The following is an 18,111-nucleotide window of genomic DNA, read 5'->3' on the forward strand; positions in this document are numbered from 1 at the left end:
TTCACGAGCTGGTGTTTCATATATAATATAATATAATATATATATGTATATATATGCCATTTCAAAGAGTAAACAAAAAAGATAATAAATCAGCTAAACAAACCACAAATACAAAAAAAATATTGAAAAAATTAACACACTACATATTATCGATATGACATGGAAAAGAATAAAACCAGAACAACCCATACGGCATCAGCACACAAAGTATAAAGGGGATGTTGTACAGAATATGGGAATTTATGAACAGTAATGAATAAGCAATTGAATAATAAATAAAACTCGCATATCGACGAAGCTAAAATAGAAAAAAAAGGCAGACAGAAAGAGAACAATGGAGAAATGAAGCCGAATCAAATTAATCACTTTTTTCCAAAATGAACGAACACACATCTATCTAATGATGCAAAAGAAGATGATGCACTAAGAAGAAATACTGAAGAATGAATGTTATTGTTTAAAAAAAGTGAAATAAACACGGCTTGCTTCATCATCATTGAGCAAAAAAAATTATGCACACCAAGTTCAATACCTCTTGAAATAACAAAGTGACTCTTGGCAGAATCTCAAACAGCTAACGATTTGTAAACAAACAAAAAATGCAATCCGCAAAGAAATCAACTCCTTGCAGAAGCATTTTCCCATTATTATTCACGATGTGTTCTTTTTCTGTCATCTTCAGAATATCGAAAGAAAAAAAAAATAAAAAGTTGAAAAATAATAATTCCATCTGCATTACACCTTTACGGATACTACGTCATCGCTAACTTTTCTTTGAACATTTGCATTTTCATGTCCCATTGTCTGAAACATTGAATAACAATAATATATATAATCAACGATAAAGCAAAAAATTCAAGCATCATTGTATTAATAAAATTACAAATTATTTCTTTTATGAAAAAAATATATATGCTTAGAAGAAGAGAAAAATGTATTGTTAAAATCATAAAATTCAAATTTGATCAATTTACTAGTAAATACAACTTACAATACAACTGCTGTGCCCCAACGGCTTACAAGTTGAAGCGCTGGGTCCGCTAGTGTTTAGCAAACGATCGACCGAGTTGGTGACACTTTTCGCCTTGGTATGGACGACGGCAATGTCGCGCTTTTGACGAGCTATAAGGTCTAACGAGTTCCGTAGTTCCTGACTTTTCCGAAACGACATCATTCCAACTACGGCAAAATTTTCTGCCAACGTGTTCAAATTGCGCGCACTTTCCTCTCTACAAACAAACAATACTATGCATATATTACACAACAAAACAACAAATCTTATAAATATTAAAATTTATTAATTGGCGTGTCACTCGACTTATCTAATACATTCATTTAGTCAGTCATTCATGGTAATTAATGTTAATTCAAAGTATATATATATATATTTGCAATGAAAAAGCATTTCTCCAGATTACTTAATAACTACAAGTATTACGTCGATTGGAATCTGGTGGCGCCAAATCGACGTGGATAGTTCTCTTGATTTGGCAACCGGCAGGATAAGAACAATTATGGAAAAAATGAGGATAAAATTAACTGTTCAGCATCTGAGATTCAGAATTTTTAAACAACAAAAAACACTCCTCGTTCAAGAACCCGTTTGTTTGAAGAAATGAAAAGTACGCATAATGTTAGGATAGATAAGCGAATGCAACGGTGCATGCCTCTAAGCCAGATACTAATTATGGAAAAGGTAAAAAGCATTTTCAGTCACAGTCAATAAGAAAGTGGAAATGTAGCTGCACAAAATGTAAGAAGAACGGATGCAGAACCAAAAGTCAGTTAGTCTGTTAGACAGTTGCTCATTTACAACCGTTCATTTACAGTAGCCCTTTTTGAATTCATTTTCTTTATTTCTCTTATTATTAGCGATTAATCAGCCTCTAAGTTGGGCAAGTCTTTATCATTACTGTTATGGAGTAGAACCTCACGAATAAAAACCTTACACTCAACTTCCAGATCTACAGTATACAGATACAGTAAATCTAAAAACAAGATATAGCAATTTCCGGGTTTTGTTTTTATTATCTTAGCTTCCAAGAGAGAATTAGAATTTCAAGGGCCTACTGTATTTCGAACAAATTTTGTTGCATGCATTCTAACTTTCATTGGAACCAATGTACTATAAACAGATGCTGCAACAACCCGTTTAACGCTGCTTCGCTTCACGCTCTTTTTCAGAAATGCATCATGAGTCGTAAGCGGGGCATTAATGTATACACAACAATATAAAGTGATTAACATTTTTGAAGATAACTTTTCAATTTGGAAAGAAAATAATACTGCATTAAAAAATCCCCAAACAATTTTAAAACTACTACGGTATAATGGAAAACAAAGTTATACCCTCTGAGCACATGTGGTGTTTGTAGAGCAGTATCCGGCACCTCTTTATTAATCCAAGGATGTGTTAGAACATCGTCAACGCTGTAACGGTGATCAGCATCGCGAACCTGAAATAAATTACAAACAATATTTATAATATGCAATAAAAGAATGGTCTGTTAAAATTCAATGACAAAACCAGTAAATGCTGTATCAAATCTTTCGCATCAACACTTATGATGCTCCAATCTTGTTCAGGAAAAGAATATCGCCCACTTTGAATATGGCAAAACAGCCATTCTTGACAATCAGCGCAAGACAAACCATCATGCCATTTGCAATCTTCATTTGAACACTTTCCGTAAAATGGTGGATAGCCGCACAGCAGCAAATACCTGAAAATCATCTTGCTTTGTATAACTATCGTAACCCTTCCTGACGCAAAGTTGAATTACACGATGACACCCAGTGACCAAAGATCACAACGCTTATCGTACGACAATTTCTCGCCCATGAATGCATCCACCACCTCTGGCGCCATAAATTCAGCACTACCAACCTGAAAAAATACGATAAAAGAACATAACTATAGCGTAACTAAAATTTCAGCTATCAACTTACTGGTGATTGCATTTCATTCTTGTTTAGGTCACTGAACGCATCAGAGTTCATTTGACAAAGCGATGCCAAGTCCAAATCACAAAGTTTGACCGGAGTCGCACTTGTTGCACTAGTACATAAGATATTTTCTGGTTTCAAATCACGATGTGCAATGCCTGAAAACAAAGTAAGTGCAATTCAAAAATTCATATTTATCTTCAACTTACAAAGAAAAACAAAAATACAATAACCTATCAACTATACTTTCACGCAAGCGCGCAAATAATTTTATAATTGCTCAATTAACACAATGCGTATTCATAACTATTTATGATTTGAAATTTCGCTACTGAACTGGTTAAAAACGTAACACTTTTTCCCAATTTACATTTCTACAAAACTCTTAAACATTACACATTTCAAAGATTAAAGTTTACAACATAAAAAAGAATTATAAAAATTAAAAAAAATAATTCTCTACTTAAGAAAATAGTCATACATAAAAATAACATTCTCCCAAATTGAAAACATAACCGATGTACGTGCAAAATTATCATTAGCAAAGCAACGAGTAATGAAATGCAAATAAAGACAGTCAGTAGCGTTGATAAGGGGAAGAAAGCGACTTGGGCGGCCGCCCCTCCCCCATTGGGAAAAATTTTCGTGCAACTCTCACTATGTCCATTCCCTGGATTCGAAATAAATCTCGATATTATATCCGTCCCCTATAAATTAGACGTATTAACACCCCGGAAGATAATGCACCTTTCCCATGTAAGAAGTGAAGGGCAGAAACCACATCGCGAACAACCATGCTTGCATCCCGTTCGGTGAACAGCACACGCTGCTGGATGTGTTGCAACAAAGGGCCACCGCGCATTTTCTCAAATATCATGTAGAACTTATTATCATCTTCAAAATATTCGATCAGCCTGACAATGTTCGGATGTCCGTTGCACATGTGAAACATCTGGATTTCTCTGAGTATACGAATACGACTCAAATTGCCATCTTTCCTGATTATCTGCAATAGATTTTGATCATTAATAGGAAAAATAAACAACAATTCACTGCTGACATGATCAATAACTTTTAAAAAAAAGGACAAATTTTCACATTAATTTCAAGGTTGCGTGAATCATCATGGAAAAATACTGTTTAAATTGACAAATTTATTTCCAACAAATAATTTATAATTCAGATTTCTCCAATCCACATTTTTTTGTGCAAAAAATTAAATAGCAACTAGAAAAATTTGGCTTCAAAAATGCATAAATGAAAAATTCCCAAAACAAAAAAAATTCAACAAACCTTCATTGCACATTCTTCCTTCGTAATGCGGTTCAAGCAAGATTTCACTACAGCAAACGCGCCTCGTCCAAGAACTGCGCCATCCAGAAGATAAGTTGCTATAAACAAATGAAAATAATATAACCAAAAAAGTTTTATAATGTTTTTATTAATGTTTTATAATTTTAAAAAGTATTTCCACGTACAAAATTCCAAAATCTACAGTTCAATGAGAAATAAAACTGTCTTTGAAATTCAGCAGCGAAACTAAAACTGCATATAAAAATTAACTGGTAAATTATTTAATAATTGCTAGTAAAGTATAAAAGTAAAAAATATGTTTTTACAGAGAGAATCGATTTATTTTAATTTGTAAAATTATATTAATTTCAAAAAATATTATTTTAGTCCAGTTGTGCAGTGGTAAGATGTGAATTATATTGTCTTCAAGTTCATTTTCAAAATTCAAGATGTCAAATTTCAACAAATCGCAGCTTTGATTGGATGGCCATTCAAATTTAAAAAGAAGCTCATCCGTATTGACAATTTTATTAATCATCAATAAATTCTCCATCATTTACAGCAAAAGACAACTCATCACTTTCTCCCATAGAGTGTAAGTTTAACCAACAAAAAAGAAAATAAGGCAGGTGGCAATGTCTCTGAGGAAAACAGCTGACCTCAGCTGATGACGTAGTATATTTACCAAGTACCTTCGACATTTATTACTATCGTCTTACTGTAAAGAAAAAAAGCTGAAGGTCAGCGTCTGAGATTGAAAACATGACCTTCTATATAACAACAACGGGCTATATTCTAGTGTTTTAAGCAACCAGGTAAAATACTGGATATAAAATTATTAACGAAGAAAGAAGATTTTCATCAACAGAAGTAAACTAAGAAAAAAAAAACAAAAGAAGTAGAACCGACTTTGTTACTAAAAATTCAAATTGTAAAGACAATGCATCAAACTCATAATGCATATGGTTTCATTCACAATTTTTTTCTAGAAAAATCGACAACGAAAGTTACTTTCGAAAGTAAGAAGACTCATTTTAATCAATCATAATTTATTACGTAATGTTAAATCAAAGAAAGAATAAATTTCACTTGCCGGTTAACTTTGAATCACGACAGAAATTAGATTCACCGATGGTTCTCCTTCCAAGCGGGCTTCCCTCATCGGAGCTAGATCTATATTCACTCTCGTCACTTTCTCGCTGAACACTTTGATCGTGACCTAAGATTAAAAAAATCAACAGTAGAAATAGAATTTTCAACTATGAAATACTTACATGTGTCGACATCCTCAATCCGAAACATTGACAAGAACAGGAAACAAAATCTACGGAACAACTGCGTTTGCGTATAGATCAGCTTCACCGCATCAACACCCTCGTTAGAATCCTAAAATAAAAAAATTGAAGAAAAGCAAAAGCCAGGCTCGGAGCTATATTTGCAATCGGAGCACTAAAGCGTAATCATCGTAAAAACAGCAAATCAATGGAAAAGATGAGTCATAAACGTAAAAAAATTCTGAAATGACAAATCATCTTTAGTAACACAAAAATCAACATCAGTTGGCATTGTCGTGATTTTATTTTGAAGTATAATAATCAGATACTGGAAAGCAAGCTATAATGACGAAAGAATTTAGCACACTGTAGTAAATTCTTGATAATTACTGCGAAAAAAACGCAGGTTCAACTACAGTATATCAATAACAACAGCTGCATTACAAAAGTATTTATATCAAAAAGTAAATTTAATCATAAGTAAAATTTAATATTTGATATAAATTTAAACTACTATTCCGTTATGATTTATTAATCTTTTAATATTGCTCTTTTTAAATAAAACAATTTATTGTTTATGAAATTACGCAATATTGATATATTTATTGTGAAATTATTATTTTTATTATATCAGTAAGGTAGATTAATAAATAAAATCAATCAATAATTTTGAACAAAAAAAGATAAGTTTCTTATTATGCTATTTTGCACCTGTAAGTAAAATATTTAATTTAAAATGAAATATTATTTTAATAAAGCAATATTTTTGATAGTAAATCAATGCAAAAATGCATTAATGTGTCTCATATTGGTGTAAAATATAAAAATGCTTACTGTAGTTATTATTTAAAAAGCATATTTCAGTGTTATATTAATTAAAACTGAAAATAAATAAGCTTAAGTAAACTTGAGAAAGTCTGGTAATACAGTGATAGGCAAATTTTTTGCTTTAAATTAATTAATTTTTGTTGAAAAATGTTTTCTGTGTAATTACAGTAAGAACAATATGGTACTTGCAAATAAATATTTTTCTGTGCGACGCACACTCAATTGTTAACCTTTTAATGTTGTTTTATTGATTTGTTTAAAATGGGTTTTGAAATTTAAAGTTTTAATGACGTAATAATTTAAATTTTGAAAGCTTGTTAGACCGTTTTTACTTCATTCGGTTGCATTTGTTCTCGGTGTTCGTCATGTCGTTTGAAATTTCTCAGTATTCAGAGTAAGTAATTTAATATTTTTTATGTTTATGTTTGTTAATTTCTTATTCTTTTTTGTTTTGTATTAATACCTTATTTTAATTACGATTATGTTTTTTTACAGCTAAACTGTCTATTTGAAGATTCTAAATTTTAGGATGTTGCTTTCTGAGATTTGTCAACGATACGACATAATTTGTTGCTATTTTTTGAATAATAAATTGTAATTTTTATTCATTATTTTGATAAATGTTAAAAATTTTCGAATTTATCTCCTGTGAAAGTTGAACCATGAAATTAATTGTTGCTTAAGATTAATTGCGTAATTGATATTGGTGAGATATTTGTATTTGTTAAATTGTTTGATGAATTGGAAATTTGCTCGACAGTTATTGCTTGTAGTAATAATTTTCATTTTTACCATTTATTAGCAACCAAGAATATCAACATCGGAAAGAGTTGTTTTATCTGAAGATTTCTAAAGATATGAGGAATTTGAAGGTTCGAGTGAATGACATTTTCCAGTTTATTCAGCATGCGTTATACGGGCAGGCTGTTACGGTGAGACCATTGTTCGCTTCACTGTCATCTTGGCAGCTACTGCGCTATTATGTGTTGATTCTTATCCAAAGTAGTGAAAAGAGGAACTTTTTCCAATACAAATGGTCTATCCTCAATAGGGGCAAGTTCTACGTGTACAGTGCTCATTTCGAGGGTGCACATCAATTTTGGAAAAATATCCTCCGTATGCCATACAAGATGTACGGTCCTATAACTCCACCATTCGGAGATCCAGGTTGCAAGGTGCCACTAGTGTTGACTTTGGAAGAAATGATCTCCTTGAATTATACGGTGCCGAGAGCGTCGATCGACGAGAATTCGATGCAGTTCTCTTTACCATTTTACACGGCCTTGAGCGAGCGCAGCCCGGTTTTCGCGATTGACTGCGAAATGGTAAAGGTTGGGCCAGACTCGCATGCTTTGAGTCGGTTATCGATAGTGAACGAAAATTACGAAGTCCTCTTGGACGTACTCGTCAAGCCGGACAAGCAGATCACCGATTACGTTACCAAGTACAGTGGCATGACGCCGCAGTTGTTGGAGGGTGTGACGCTGCGTCTGGAAGACGTGCAGCATTATTTGCGAAAAATATTGCCGCCAAACGCGATCCTAGTCGGTCATTCGATAAATTACGACATGGACGCGTTGGGACTTTACCATCCGTATTTGGTGGACATTGGCTTTGCTTTGAATCTGAACGAAAATTCTGCCCTGCGTACCAGTCTTCATCGACTGTGCGAAAGAATTTTGGGACTGAGTGTCCAGGAGGGAGAGGGTAATTGTGCAACTGCATCTATTCGTGCGGTGATTAATTTGTTGTACTTGTTTTGCTTTTTTCAGGAGGTCACTGCTCGATAGAGGATGCTTATGCGACGATGCGTCTGTTTCATTTGAAATTAAGCGAAGGTGGACAGTATGGATGCGTTCCACTGGGATGGAAAAGAGAAGTGCGTACTGAATGGGATGAGATGTTGGAAATATTATTATTATTATTGTTCTTTGTTTTTTCTTCAGCTTAAAGAAATCATGGACAAAGTAGAAGCGAAGAAGGAGAATGTGGACAAATCCGGTGTTGATGAAAATGTCAACTGCACGATTTGTAACAAGTCGATGAAGATGATTTGTACCGATGCGAACTGTCATTGTCGTAAATTGAAGAAAATTATCAAATGCCAAGAGTGCATGAACAACAGCGGTTGCAAAGATCAGTTGCCGCCGCATTTGGAAGCAGTTCATTTGAAAGAACGAATAGCCGCAATTGACAGTTTCAAGATGGCAATGGAAATGGTGTTGAAATCTCGGGAAAAGAGTTTGGCCGTATTCGAAGAAGAAGAGAGGGAAAAATGCGAAAAAAAATTGAACAAGCACACGGGCTTGCCAGCGTTCCGCCAACGCGGTGTGCTGTATCTGCAAGGGAGGAAGCAGGATTGCATGTTGTGCAACGACATCGATTCGCAGCGGAATTCTGTGGAACATTTCCACGTGGTCAACGACAAGAAGCGCATGGATTATTTGATTTCGGACCATTTCGACCATCCGTTTCGAGTGAACGAATGTGAAATTTCCAACTTGCAAGAACAGCGGACTGTCGATCAACAGATGTGCAGCATCATCGACAGATTTCCACCGCGTACGATGTTCAATATTTGCTTTATCAATGGTGAGAAGTCGCAGTTTCTGTTTGCACTCTCTGGCCAAGACAGAAAGCCTCCGCCGTTTCGTAAAATGCGCTGAATGGTATTTGTTTTTTTTTCTTTTAAACCTGTGACATCGTCCTTTTCTTTTTATCTATTTTAATCAGTAGTTTTATTTTATTGTTCAAGTTTATGTTTACGTTTACGTTTTAAAAGGCAAGCTTCATATACAGCACTGCCTACTTCAAAATTCACTCTACTTAAATTGTTCGATTAGCGAGCAGTTTGACGTTGATCGCTTTATTCAAATAGCAGTTATACTTATAATTTGGTTGTATTTTTTTTCCTGTTATTTTTGTTGTACTGCCAATTATACAAACAGGCATCAGAATTTTGTACTGTAAGTCGGTGAAAAAATATCCTCACGTGAACTTCGCCGACAGAAATGATGATCTGTCAGTCAATTTGAACGCTATTGATGTATGCCAAAGTGTTCGGAAAACAATCTCAGATAATTGGCAAGCTTTGTTTGTTCTGCTCGCGTTCTCAGATAAGCTGTGGAATGTTTGTTTTGCTTGAAGTGGACGCGAAGCAGAAAGCAGAAAAATCTTTTTCAACGAAAACACTAAACTTATTATTTACATTTTAATTTATTGTGCTTTTACGAGTTGTTTTTTATTTTCTATTTGCATCTCAAATGGGGTGTCGATTTTGAAAAGTTGCAAAAGAAAATAAAGAAAACTTGCATACTGTAAGATTGCTACAAAAAAAAGAAAAACAGGAACAACGATGCAAAACAAGCAAAATTTTGCACAAAATAAAGAAAGAAGAAAAAAAATTTTTTTGTTTATTTGAATGATTTATTGATATATTGAAATGGATGAAAATGATCGAACAACAGTTGAACGTTTCGAATTGTTTGCGAAGATGGCAGCTGTCGAACGTTGAAATGATAAACTTGTTTCGAGAAAATTTATTCGCTTCTTTGTCAAATTGGAAACATCGACGAGAGCTTTTCAAGACCAACATCGCTTGAACGTATATATACATATATATATATATATATATAGATGGATGGATAATTGCTAAATTGAATGGAAAAGATGGAAATAAAAACGAATGAAAATCAAAGACAAATAATGTTCGTGTTCATTATGCAAATTGAATTTGTTTCCAAATGCAGTTATGGATTGTTTTGCTTCCAAAAATGAGTACCCAATATCGAGGAATAATTTTCCAAATTGAATGGAACGGACCAAAAGTCGCAACTGCAATCAAGAAAGCAACTGTCGATTGGATCTTCTTCTTCTTCGGTTGATGGAAATTTGATGAAAAAATTATAAACCAAAAACACACGTTGCCGTGTTTTAATGAGAAGAAAATTTGGGCCGTAGATGGCGTGATTGTAGCATTGGTGCGTTCTATCCGATTGGTCGAACAGCGCGGTTAATTGTGGCAGTAGTCGTTTGTCGGCGAGTTGGGTGAGTTGTAGTTTTCGGTTGTGCGAGCCGGTGAGTTTGTCGAACAATATTTGGCGCCGCTTTTTGTGCGAGCAATGGGCGGATGCGAATTTTGGAACCGCAAGACGGTCTGCATGATCACCGGCGCTAGTCAAAATTTCGGCCGCGCCCTGGCCGAGAACATGGCCTCGCTGCTTGGTCCCGAATCGGTGCTCATACTCACATCCAGGCACGCCAGTCGGCTGGGCGTGGTGCGTCAGGGGATGTACGAGCGGAATTGTCGTCTTCACGTTCACCTACTTACCTGGGATTTGGCCAAGCCGAACGGCGACCAATATTTGGATGATCTGCGCGCCATACAGCTCGCCCACGGGCTCCGGGACGAACAGTTCGAGCTCGGCTTGGTGGTGCACAACGCGAGCACTTTGAACGTGCTCGACAAGCCGGTGATCGAGATGCGCGACGAGAAAATCCTGCAAGAGACGCTAAACGTGAACGTCGTCTCGATGCTGGTCACCAACGCCTGCTTTTGGAGCGTGTTTGACCAATGTGAGCAGAAGCTGATCGTCAACATGAGCGCCCCGTTGGCAGAAAGCACGGCTCCGTCGTTCGGCATGGTCGGCTTGGGCCGGTCGTCCAGGATGACCGTGCTCAACGTGCTGGCGTTGGAAACGCCCGACGTTCAAGTTCTGCACTTCAATCCCGGCGCTTTGGACACCAGCTGGCTGCGCACCGTCATCGACCACTCCCACAGTCAGGAAATCCGACACCAACTGCAGGCAATGTACGAACAGAACCGCGTTTTCAAAGCCAACGAAGTGGCGCTCGCTTTTCTCCGTTATCTGGCCGAAAATGAGATCCAATCCGGCGTTGAAATCGACGCTCGTCAACTGATCCAACGCTGCTGTTAATTTTCACACAATTGACGATTTGAAACCGCTTTCCAAATTGTAATCTACATCTCCAACCGTGCTTGCTTTATTCATTTGTCATAAAACGGTGTCAGGTGAACAGCGTGTACACAAACAGCGGAAGTGCTTTTCGATGAGGATGAAATTGGGTTGTGCATTTCTATTGACCGTATATATGATTCTGTAAGTGCAATTTTTATGTGCTTTTTTCAAATAAACAATCACGAGTGAAAAGCAGAAATTAATTTGCAAGAAATTGCACAAATTAATTTTCAAAATTATCATTTCAAGGTGGCATTTCGTTGGCGGCAGAACTTTACCATAAAATTATTATTCATTCAAAATTAATACGGATAAATATTTAATCCGTGAACACGGATTCAAAAAAGAAAATTACCCTTCGCAATCTCACAGCACTGATAAATAAAATTATCTCCATTAATGGCAGCTCTGTTGCAATGGTTCTTTAATTAAAAATGTAAATGGAAGATTTATGCAATCAATAAGTCGAATAAGAGGGAGTATTTTTAGCCAAAAATTTTCTTAATTGAAATTTCACGTTTTAACGTGACTAACACCGCAAGCACAATGACAAACAAAAAACTTTTATTTAAAAAAATTCTTTTTTTTCAAATGATCAGTACTAGTTCTAAACAATACATGCTTTTCTTGTTATAATTTTATCATTTATTTTTTCATAACTGTCATTTGTAATGCTAAAAAATTAAAAAACTTCATGCGTGATCAATTGTTTCAATTTCATATTGTTGATATGATTAATTTATTGATTATAACAATGCAAGTGTTCTTCAAAGTTGCATTTCAAATTTAATTATAATTCATAAAAACAAAAACAGCATCATTTGAAAAGCTGATCAATTAAAAAGTGAATTGAAATAGATAAAAAAATCATTAAAGATAATTAAGTTCTATTGTATTGTTTGAAAATTTTTTTTTGACAAATTCTACCGCGAACAATTTGAATTTGAATTCTGCTGCGCAAGTTGAGATGTTCACAATTGAACAGCAGAGTGGTCAGCGATACTTGGTGATTTTGTGCAAAATTTACTTTATTTTCAATTAAATTTTCGCAATTATGCAAATTTAATGAACGGCTTAATTGAAGCAGTTAAATTTTCATAAATAAAACTCTTTGTAGAATTTCAACTGACATTGAATTGATTCATGATAAAGTGGAAAAGCACTTGGTACAAATTTTACGCCAATTTTGAATGCACTTCGTTTTTTCATTTTCGAACGACCGGCGAAGTTATACTGTACTGTCGCACTTCAAATGAGCGTGATGAGCACAACTGAACATGTTGTTGCAAACCAAATACACTATCGTCGTTGTTTACAAAATAAAGCATAACTATTTAAATTTATTGGGAAAACGAAAAAACAATTTCTACCAAAATAAAAAAAGTCAAGGCAAATCCGCTTGGCAAAATAATGCAAAGCGACAAACAGACAACTGAAATAATAATTCCACATTTCAATGCGCAACTTTGCGTTTTTGCACCAACACGTATGTTTGTGTTCGTCTATGCTATTGTGTATGGCAGTATTCAACAACACCCGAAAAATTTCGATTTAGAATTAAGATGCAAATTGACATGCGACTCTGTTCGACAGTCAGCAGCGCCTGCGATCAAATCACACATGCGCTTTGCAGTTGTTTTGAACATATCTTCAACGCCTAAAGACGAATGTGAAATATTAAACGTAAAAAATTCAAAATATTAAACATGCAAATTTACCGGCACAAGTTAGAGCTGATGTTTCGAAAAACAATGCCCCGTTAGAATCTGCAAGTTGCTTGCCTTGTTCTGTGGAAACTTCTCTCAGTTCAGCCAAATCTACCTTATTGCCAACAACGCAAATTACAAATGGTTTATCAATATTAAGCTTAAGTTCTAAAATTGAAAAATAATAATTATAAACACTGAATTTTCAATCAATTCTACCATCAATCCAAGATCGGAGACTTTCAAAACTTCGTCGATTGGTCACATCATACACAACTAAAGCAGCATCCGCATTGCGATAATACATCGGAGCCTTGACAAAACAATAAAAAAAGGTAACGAAATGAATGCTCGAGCAAAAATAATATTCAAATTGATCAACAAATTGCAAACCATTGCACGAAATCTTTCCTGTCCGGCGGTATCCCAAATTTGTATCAAAAGATCAGTATCATCAACTTTCCTATAAAGGAACAATTGAAGTCAATATGAATAAATTGCATAATAAACAACTGCATACATTTCTGTACGACAAAAAGAAGCTCCAATAGTTGAACTAACTTGCGTACTAAAATCGGAGCCACTGTGACGAAGTACAATGCTCGTTTTGCCCACGCCTGAAAAACAAATCTATAATCAATAAGAAAAAGGAAAAGGAATTATCCGCATTGAACGCAGACCGGTAGATCCGACTAGAACAAGTTTCGCCACGAACGGCTTTTTCATTGTTACATCAATTATTAAACACGCAATAATGCTTCCTTCAGTGACAAGCTTCTTCGGAGCAAAGTGCTAATGCACGTGTAGACAATATATCTGTAAGCGAAGAAAAGCAATTGATCACAACTCGGCCAAAACATTCCAATTATGTGCAAGGGTTTTGAAAAACTATATAAACTTACTTTTTGCAACTGCTCAAAATTTCAAGCAATTATCCGGTGAATATGCGCTTTTCTTTTTTTTTTTGTAAAGCTGGAGTAGTTACGCTTATCGTTGGACTACAAGTATGCAAATTATGAAAACTAAAAAGGAAAGAAATAAAATTATACACTTACAAATAAATGAAGTCAACTGGTCAGTGGTGCAAAGAAAATAAATTACACCATTGCATGAAAAAAAATAATCATTCATTCAAAGCATTCGTTTATCACTGAAAATTGTGCAAAAATATTCCTTCACACAGGAACAAATTAGCGACAACTTTTGACAATACGCCAAGTCAAAGTGAAAGTCGCATTCAGAACAGCCAGATGAATCAATAACTGCATCATCGGTTCGGTGCACGAATCGGAACAGTTTTCTAATTTAAGCAATGCCGTCCTAAATGAATACGTCTGAGAAATGAACATTTACAACGAAATAGCAACATATCATTATCAAATGTCAAGTGACACATTTGAAATTTTTTTCATTAAATAAACCCTGCATTAATTCAACATTTTCACGAGTAGACGGTATGTTTCAAAATCGCAAAATCAGCTCAAATTACACCACCACTATCAGAACCTTGAAAAAAAATTATCGAATAAAAACAATTATCCATACGGTAGTGCAAAGGCACCTGCTTTTCAATAAATTTTTGTACTAAAAAAAGATTTCTTTCATGAAGTGCAATTAGCTAATTAATATTGTTCTTTTTGAAAATATTTATAGTGAAAATTTTTTTTCTTATAAAACATGAACGTTTTGGATGAAATTGTAAATTTTTAATCAGAGTTGGAAACGATTAATTTTTTTTCGTCGCAAAGCGGTCTCGTTGAAACAATTCAATTGTGCAATTGTAGCACCTTCGTTGACAGTAAAAATTCAGTTTTGTAATGAATATTTCGAATATTATATTTTTTGAATTTCAACGAAAATTAATTCGATTATTCGATCATTTGTTTGGTGTTATTATAAAATGAAAAAAAACAAAAGAATGGATGAACGTGAAAAGAAAACCAATAATTATTATTAAAATATTTGAAAAAAAATTTTTTTTAATATAAAAATAATTTTTCAGCGATTGTGTTTCGATTGGTGAAAGACGACCGGCTTGGGTTGTGACAATTTATTGGTAAACAAAAGCCGGATCGACCAATGCCGGCTGAATCTGGGCCGGACTGACAGGTTGAATTGGAGTCGACCTTGTCGCGAACGCTGCGCTGCTTAGCAACGCAATTGCAGCGTCACCGCTGGTACAGTAAGACACCAACGTCGACTTTGCAAACTGTTATTGATCAAAAGCTGTCATTGGAACGTCGTTTGTTTTGTAGGAAAAGCCGCGTCCTGTTTGTGCTGAATCATTACTCTGAACAGTGCCCAGCGAAGAATACAAGCGGTCGTCGTTTCGTCAGCAAACTTATACTTTTGCCTGCCGGCTAACCCGCTGCTAACTTCCTACTTTTCCATTGTTTTTCCACCTTCCTGCCTGCGAAACTGTGCTTAGTTCAATTTTTTTCTATCGTGTATGTTTCTTTTTTCATTTCTGATTTCATCATGTAAAATTAAAATTATTTTTCAAAACATCATATTTAGAAATTAAAATTAATAACAACCACACGAGAATATACGCCCGTGGTGAACGTAAATTTTATCCCATTCTTCTTTTGTTTGTGCTGCTTCACTTGTCTGTCGTCCATTGCTCAAACGTTCAACAATGGCACGGTCCTTTTTGACAACAAACCTGCTCTTCACAATTTTGGCCGTCATCCTCTATCACCACGGTATAGCATCAACAGTTCACGATGATAATGCTGATTTCCATTTTGCTTGATTTAATATTACTTTTTTTAAAATTACATATATTTTTTTGTGATTTATCTTTTTTTTCCTTTTAGTAAAGCAATGTCAGGGTCAAGAATTGAACGATCCTGCGCGTAATTACATCGAAGGAAGACTTGGCAATCGTCGAATTTGGTGGTGTCCTTCTGGATATGGTATTTTCTTTTCTATTTTTTTAAATTAATTTTTTCACCATTAAATTTTTTAAAGGACTTACGGCTGGGTAGTGCGCATTCTTTTTTTTGTTAATTTTTTTGGGATTTCCATCCATCCAAATTGTGTTCGTATGATTAATTTTCACTTTTACAGTAGATCAACTGCTGGCAAGTGTTTATTTACAATGCCACACCCTACTACGTTTACCCATTTAACGCATTCGAATTGATTTTACAATCATTGCCGTATAATTTCAATTTAATACTGAAAAAAAGTATTATTCTTATTTCAATTATTCAACTTTTGTAAGTAAAAAATTTTTAATAAACCTGAGCTAAATGTAATATGGTAATAATAATAATAATAATAGTTTTTTTGCTTGTCAACGAAACGATGAATCATGCTTCAAACGCGCACATTGAGTCATTGAACTGTTTGAGCTCACCAATGATAAATAGCATTGTTGTTTGTTTGTGTCAACATTTCGAAAGGTTGCAGGAAACGTTTTTGAAATAATCACCATTACGATTGTTGTTCAATTTAATTTTTTGAAACGTTAATGCGATTGTAGGATATTTATCATTTTGTCCACAGCCAACCGATTGGGATAACTACAACTGGTGTTGCACCTGGCCTTATATGGGAACTTGGAAACCGTCTTGCTGTCCATTTGCTATTCCGTAAGTTGAAAATTTGACTTGACACTTAATTATTTTAAATTTTGTTGTTTTTTTTATTTTTAAATCAGAACTGGAGCTGTGGTTGCCGTTATTATTGCCGGTGTAGTGCTTACAGCCGTTTTGATTGCTCTCTCGTGTTGGTGCTGTTATTGTTGTCCTCTTTACAAGCAACTTTACGAGTACTGAACACACAAAGCTCTGGCTGTATGCTCCGGTATAAACAGCTCGTCAGTTGATTTTATCCTCTGCGCTGACATTTCTCATAACTGCATTGCCTCTGATCTTATTTTTGTAAAAATTGGAAAAATTCTCATTCTGAATCAGTCGTTAAATATTAGATTTATTTTTTTTATTTTTATTCTTTTCCTGTTTGTTTTGCATTACTTTACACTTCATTCAGGTACACAGTAGATTGTTATCTACGTTTTGTTATAAATATATATTTATATTTACATTTCTCTATACAATACTGCGCATATACTCTGCACATTTCGAATGATCCATCTTATAAGTATACTTATTTTTCAAATCAAACTAGTAAATTAATACGCTCGAATATTGGATAAATTGTTGTAACATTGGTGACCTGTGTTCATATCGAGGCAGAATTATCCAGATGAATAGAATTATTACAATAAAGAAAAACAATTATCAGGTTGATATTTTCCTGACATTGCTGCATCACTGAAAGCAAATTTAATTTTCAAGGTTACCGGTTAACACCAGTAAGGTCGTTTGCTGAACGACTGGAATGTCAAAGTCTGGTCTTGTCTGCTAGCAAATTCTTATGTTTGCCATTCTGAAGAAGATTAACGGCTGAAAATTCGGACAAGGCCACCTATCAAGTCTGGTTATTATTCTACTCGTAAAACTTGCACAGCTTCCTCAAGTAGTTAGTTATCGTTTTGCAAGCAGACTTCCATCCTTTTCAACTTGTTTTAGAGCAGTTCATCGAAAATAATATCAGTTAGAAGTTGAAGATTGAAAAAACAATGCCAACAAGTTTAAGGGATGGTCCCAGTTGGGCTCAATTTTATTCCCATTCGGTCCCACTGTTCATTTATTGGTCGTTGTCCTTGCTATTTTATTAGTCCGTAATCTCGCTATTTTATTAGACCGTAAAGTCTTTTTCGTATTGGTTTTCCTTGTCTGATTGCTCATTGATTCAAATCTTTCCCTTGTGATTAGCTGTAATATTTTTTCATTTCATTGGTTCAAACATTCCATTTAGGATTACGTAACTTTAATAATAGTGACGTAACATAAAAAATGAAAATGTTTATTATTCCAAAATTTTATTGTCTGCTTGAAGTTTCGTCATTCGTTGAAATTTTGTTTATTTAAATATATTATTTGTTGTGTAGCCTATACTTTTTCATTATCAGTATTTTTGAAAATAATTTTTATTATTATTCTATATTTTATTGTATCACAGTGACGTTATATCAAATGCGATAGTAACAATTCAGAAAAAACAATACAAAAA

The 18,111-nt window shown here is 34.5% G+C and overlaps 5 protein-coding genes across 5 annotated transcripts; 2 read left to right on the forward strand and 3 right to left on the reverse strand.

Moving 5' to 3' along the window:
* Positions 1-139: 139 nt before the first annotated feature.
* On the reverse strand, positions 140-5,525 carry Tsp_09595 (MAP kinase-interacting serine/threonine-protein kinase 2). The gene is made up of 11 exons (XM_003374219.1): positions 5,514-5,525; positions 5,341-5,458; positions 4,240-4,337; positions 3,694-3,952; positions 2,950-3,104; positions 2,784-2,887; positions 2,528-2,723; positions 2,350-2,456; positions 992-1,229; positions 742-804; positions 140-298 (listed from the first exon to the last, which is right to left on the reverse strand). The coding sequence occupies exons 1-11, from the start codon at positions 5,523-5,525 to the stop codon at positions 140-142; spliced, it is 1,509 nt and encodes a 502-aa protein (XP_003374267.1).
* A 1,181-nt stretch (positions 5,526-6,706) lies between these two features.
* On the forward strand, positions 6,707-9,007 carry Tsp_09594 (exonuclease superfamily). The gene is made up of 4 exons (XM_003374220.1): positions 6,707-6,735; positions 7,144-8,048; positions 8,114-8,220; positions 8,288-9,007. Exons 1-4 carry the CDS (start codon positions 6,707-6,709, stop codon positions 9,005-9,007), a joined length of 1,761 nt encoding a protein of 586 aa, XP_003374268.1.
* A 1,083-nt stretch (positions 9,008-10,090) lies between these two features.
* Positions 10,091-12,648, reverse strand: Tsp_09593 (hypothetical protein). Its single transcript, XM_003374221.1, is given in 5 exon segments — positions 10,091-10,663; positions 10,694-10,840; positions 10,859-11,271; positions 11,676-11,742; positions 12,541-12,648. The coding sequence occupies 5 exon segments, from the start codon at positions 12,646-12,648 to the stop codon at positions 10,091-10,093; spliced, it is 1,308 nt and encodes a 435-aa protein (XP_003374269.1).
* Positions 12,649-12,846: 198 nt separating this feature from the next.
* Tsp_09592 (GTP-binding protein Ypt3) lies at positions 12,847-13,752 on the reverse strand. Its single transcript, XM_003374222.1, has 6 exons — positions 13,707-13,752; positions 13,547-13,643; positions 13,420-13,489; positions 13,246-13,339; positions 13,039-13,194; positions 12,847-12,977 (listed from the first exon to the last, which is right to left on the reverse strand). Exons 1-6 carry the CDS (start codon positions 13,750-13,752, stop codon positions 12,847-12,849), a joined length of 594 nt encoding a protein of 197 aa, XP_003374270.1.
* A 1,912-nt stretch (positions 13,753-15,664) lies between these two features.
* Positions 15,665-16,811, forward strand: Tsp_09591 (conserved hypothetical protein). The gene is made up of 5 exons (XM_003374223.1): positions 15,665-15,731; positions 15,846-15,944; positions 16,099-16,146; positions 16,517-16,625; positions 16,694-16,811. Exons 1-5 carry the CDS (start codon positions 15,665-15,667, stop codon positions 16,809-16,811), a joined length of 441 nt encoding a protein of 146 aa, XP_003374271.1.
* Positions 16,812-18,111: the final 1,300 nt, after the last annotated feature.

This window comes from Trichinella spiralis (assembly GCF_000181795.1).
Source record: "Trichinella spiralis strain ISS 195 chromosome Unknown Scfld6, whole genome shotgun sequence".
In the NCBI taxonomy this organism is placed as follows: Eukaryota; Metazoa; Nematoda; class Enoplea; order Trichinellida; family Trichinellidae; genus Trichinella; species Trichinella spiralis.

What these genes read in the sequence shown, in the direction of transcription:
- Tsp_09591 (XM_003374223.1), top strand. Translation starts at nt 15,665, where the DNA reads ATGGCACGGTCCTTTTTGACAACAAACCTGCTCTTCACAATTTTGGCC. An exon ending in CGTCATCCTCTATCACCACG is followed by an intron (nt 15,732 to 15,845) that starts GTATAGCATCAA and finishes TTTTCCTTTTAG; the next exon opens with TAAAGCAATGTCAGGGTCAA. An exon ending in ACAATGCCACACCCTACTAC is followed by an intron (nt 16,147 to 16,516) that starts GTTTACCCATTT and finishes ATGCGATTGTAG; the next exon opens with GATATTTATCATTTTGTCCA.
- Tsp_09593 (XM_003374221.1), bottom strand. Translation starts at nt 12,648, where the DNA reads ATGCTTTATTTTGTAAACAACGACGATAGTGTATTTGGTTTGCAACAA. An exon ending in AGTACAGTATAACTTCGCCG is followed by an intron (nt 11,743 to 12,540) that starts GTCGTTCGAAAA and finishes TTTTAATTAAAG; the next exon opens with AACCATTGCAACAGAGCTGC. An exon ending in GTGCTGTGAGATTGCGAAGG is followed by an intron (nt 11,272 to 11,675) that starts GTAATTTTCTTT and finishes GAAAATTAACAG; the next exon opens with CAGCGTTGGATCAGTTGACG.
- Tsp_09594 (XM_003374220.1), top strand. Translation starts at nt 6,707, where the DNA reads ATGTCGTTTGAAATTTCTCAGTATTCAGA. An exon ending in GAAATTTCTCAGTATTCAGA is followed by an intron (nt 6,736 to 7,143) that starts GTAAGTAATTTA and finishes ACCATTTATTAG; the next exon opens with CAACCAAGAATATCAACATC. An exon ending in CACTGGGATGGAAAAGAGAA is followed by an intron (nt 8,221 to 8,287) that starts GTGCGTACTGAA and finishes TTTTTTCTTCAG; the next exon opens with CTTAAAGAAATCATGGACAA.
- Tsp_09592 (XM_003374222.1), bottom strand. Translation starts at nt 13,752, where the DNA reads ATGAAAAAGCCGTTCGTGGCGAAACTTGTTCTAGTCGGATCTACCG. An exon ending in AGGAAAGATTTCGTGCAATG is followed by an intron (nt 13,340 to 13,419) that starts GTTTGCAATTTG and finishes TGTTTTGTCAAG; the next exon opens with GCTCCGATGTATTATCGCAA. An exon ending in ATCAGCTCTAACTTGTGCCG is followed by an intron (nt 12,978 to 13,038) that starts GTAAATTTGCAT and finishes ATTCGTCTTTAG; the next exon opens with GCGTTGAAGATATGTTCAAA.
- Tsp_09595 (XM_003374219.1), bottom strand. An exon ending in TGGTCACTGGGTGTCATCGT is followed by an intron (nt 2,724 to 2,783) that starts GTAATTCAACTT and finishes GATGATTTTCAG; the next exon opens with GTATTTGCTGCTGTGCGGCT. An exon ending in ATTTGATACAGCATTTACTG is followed by an intron (nt 2,457 to 2,527) that starts GTTTTGTCATTG and finishes AATTTATTTCAG; the next exon opens with GTTCGCGATGCTGATCACCG.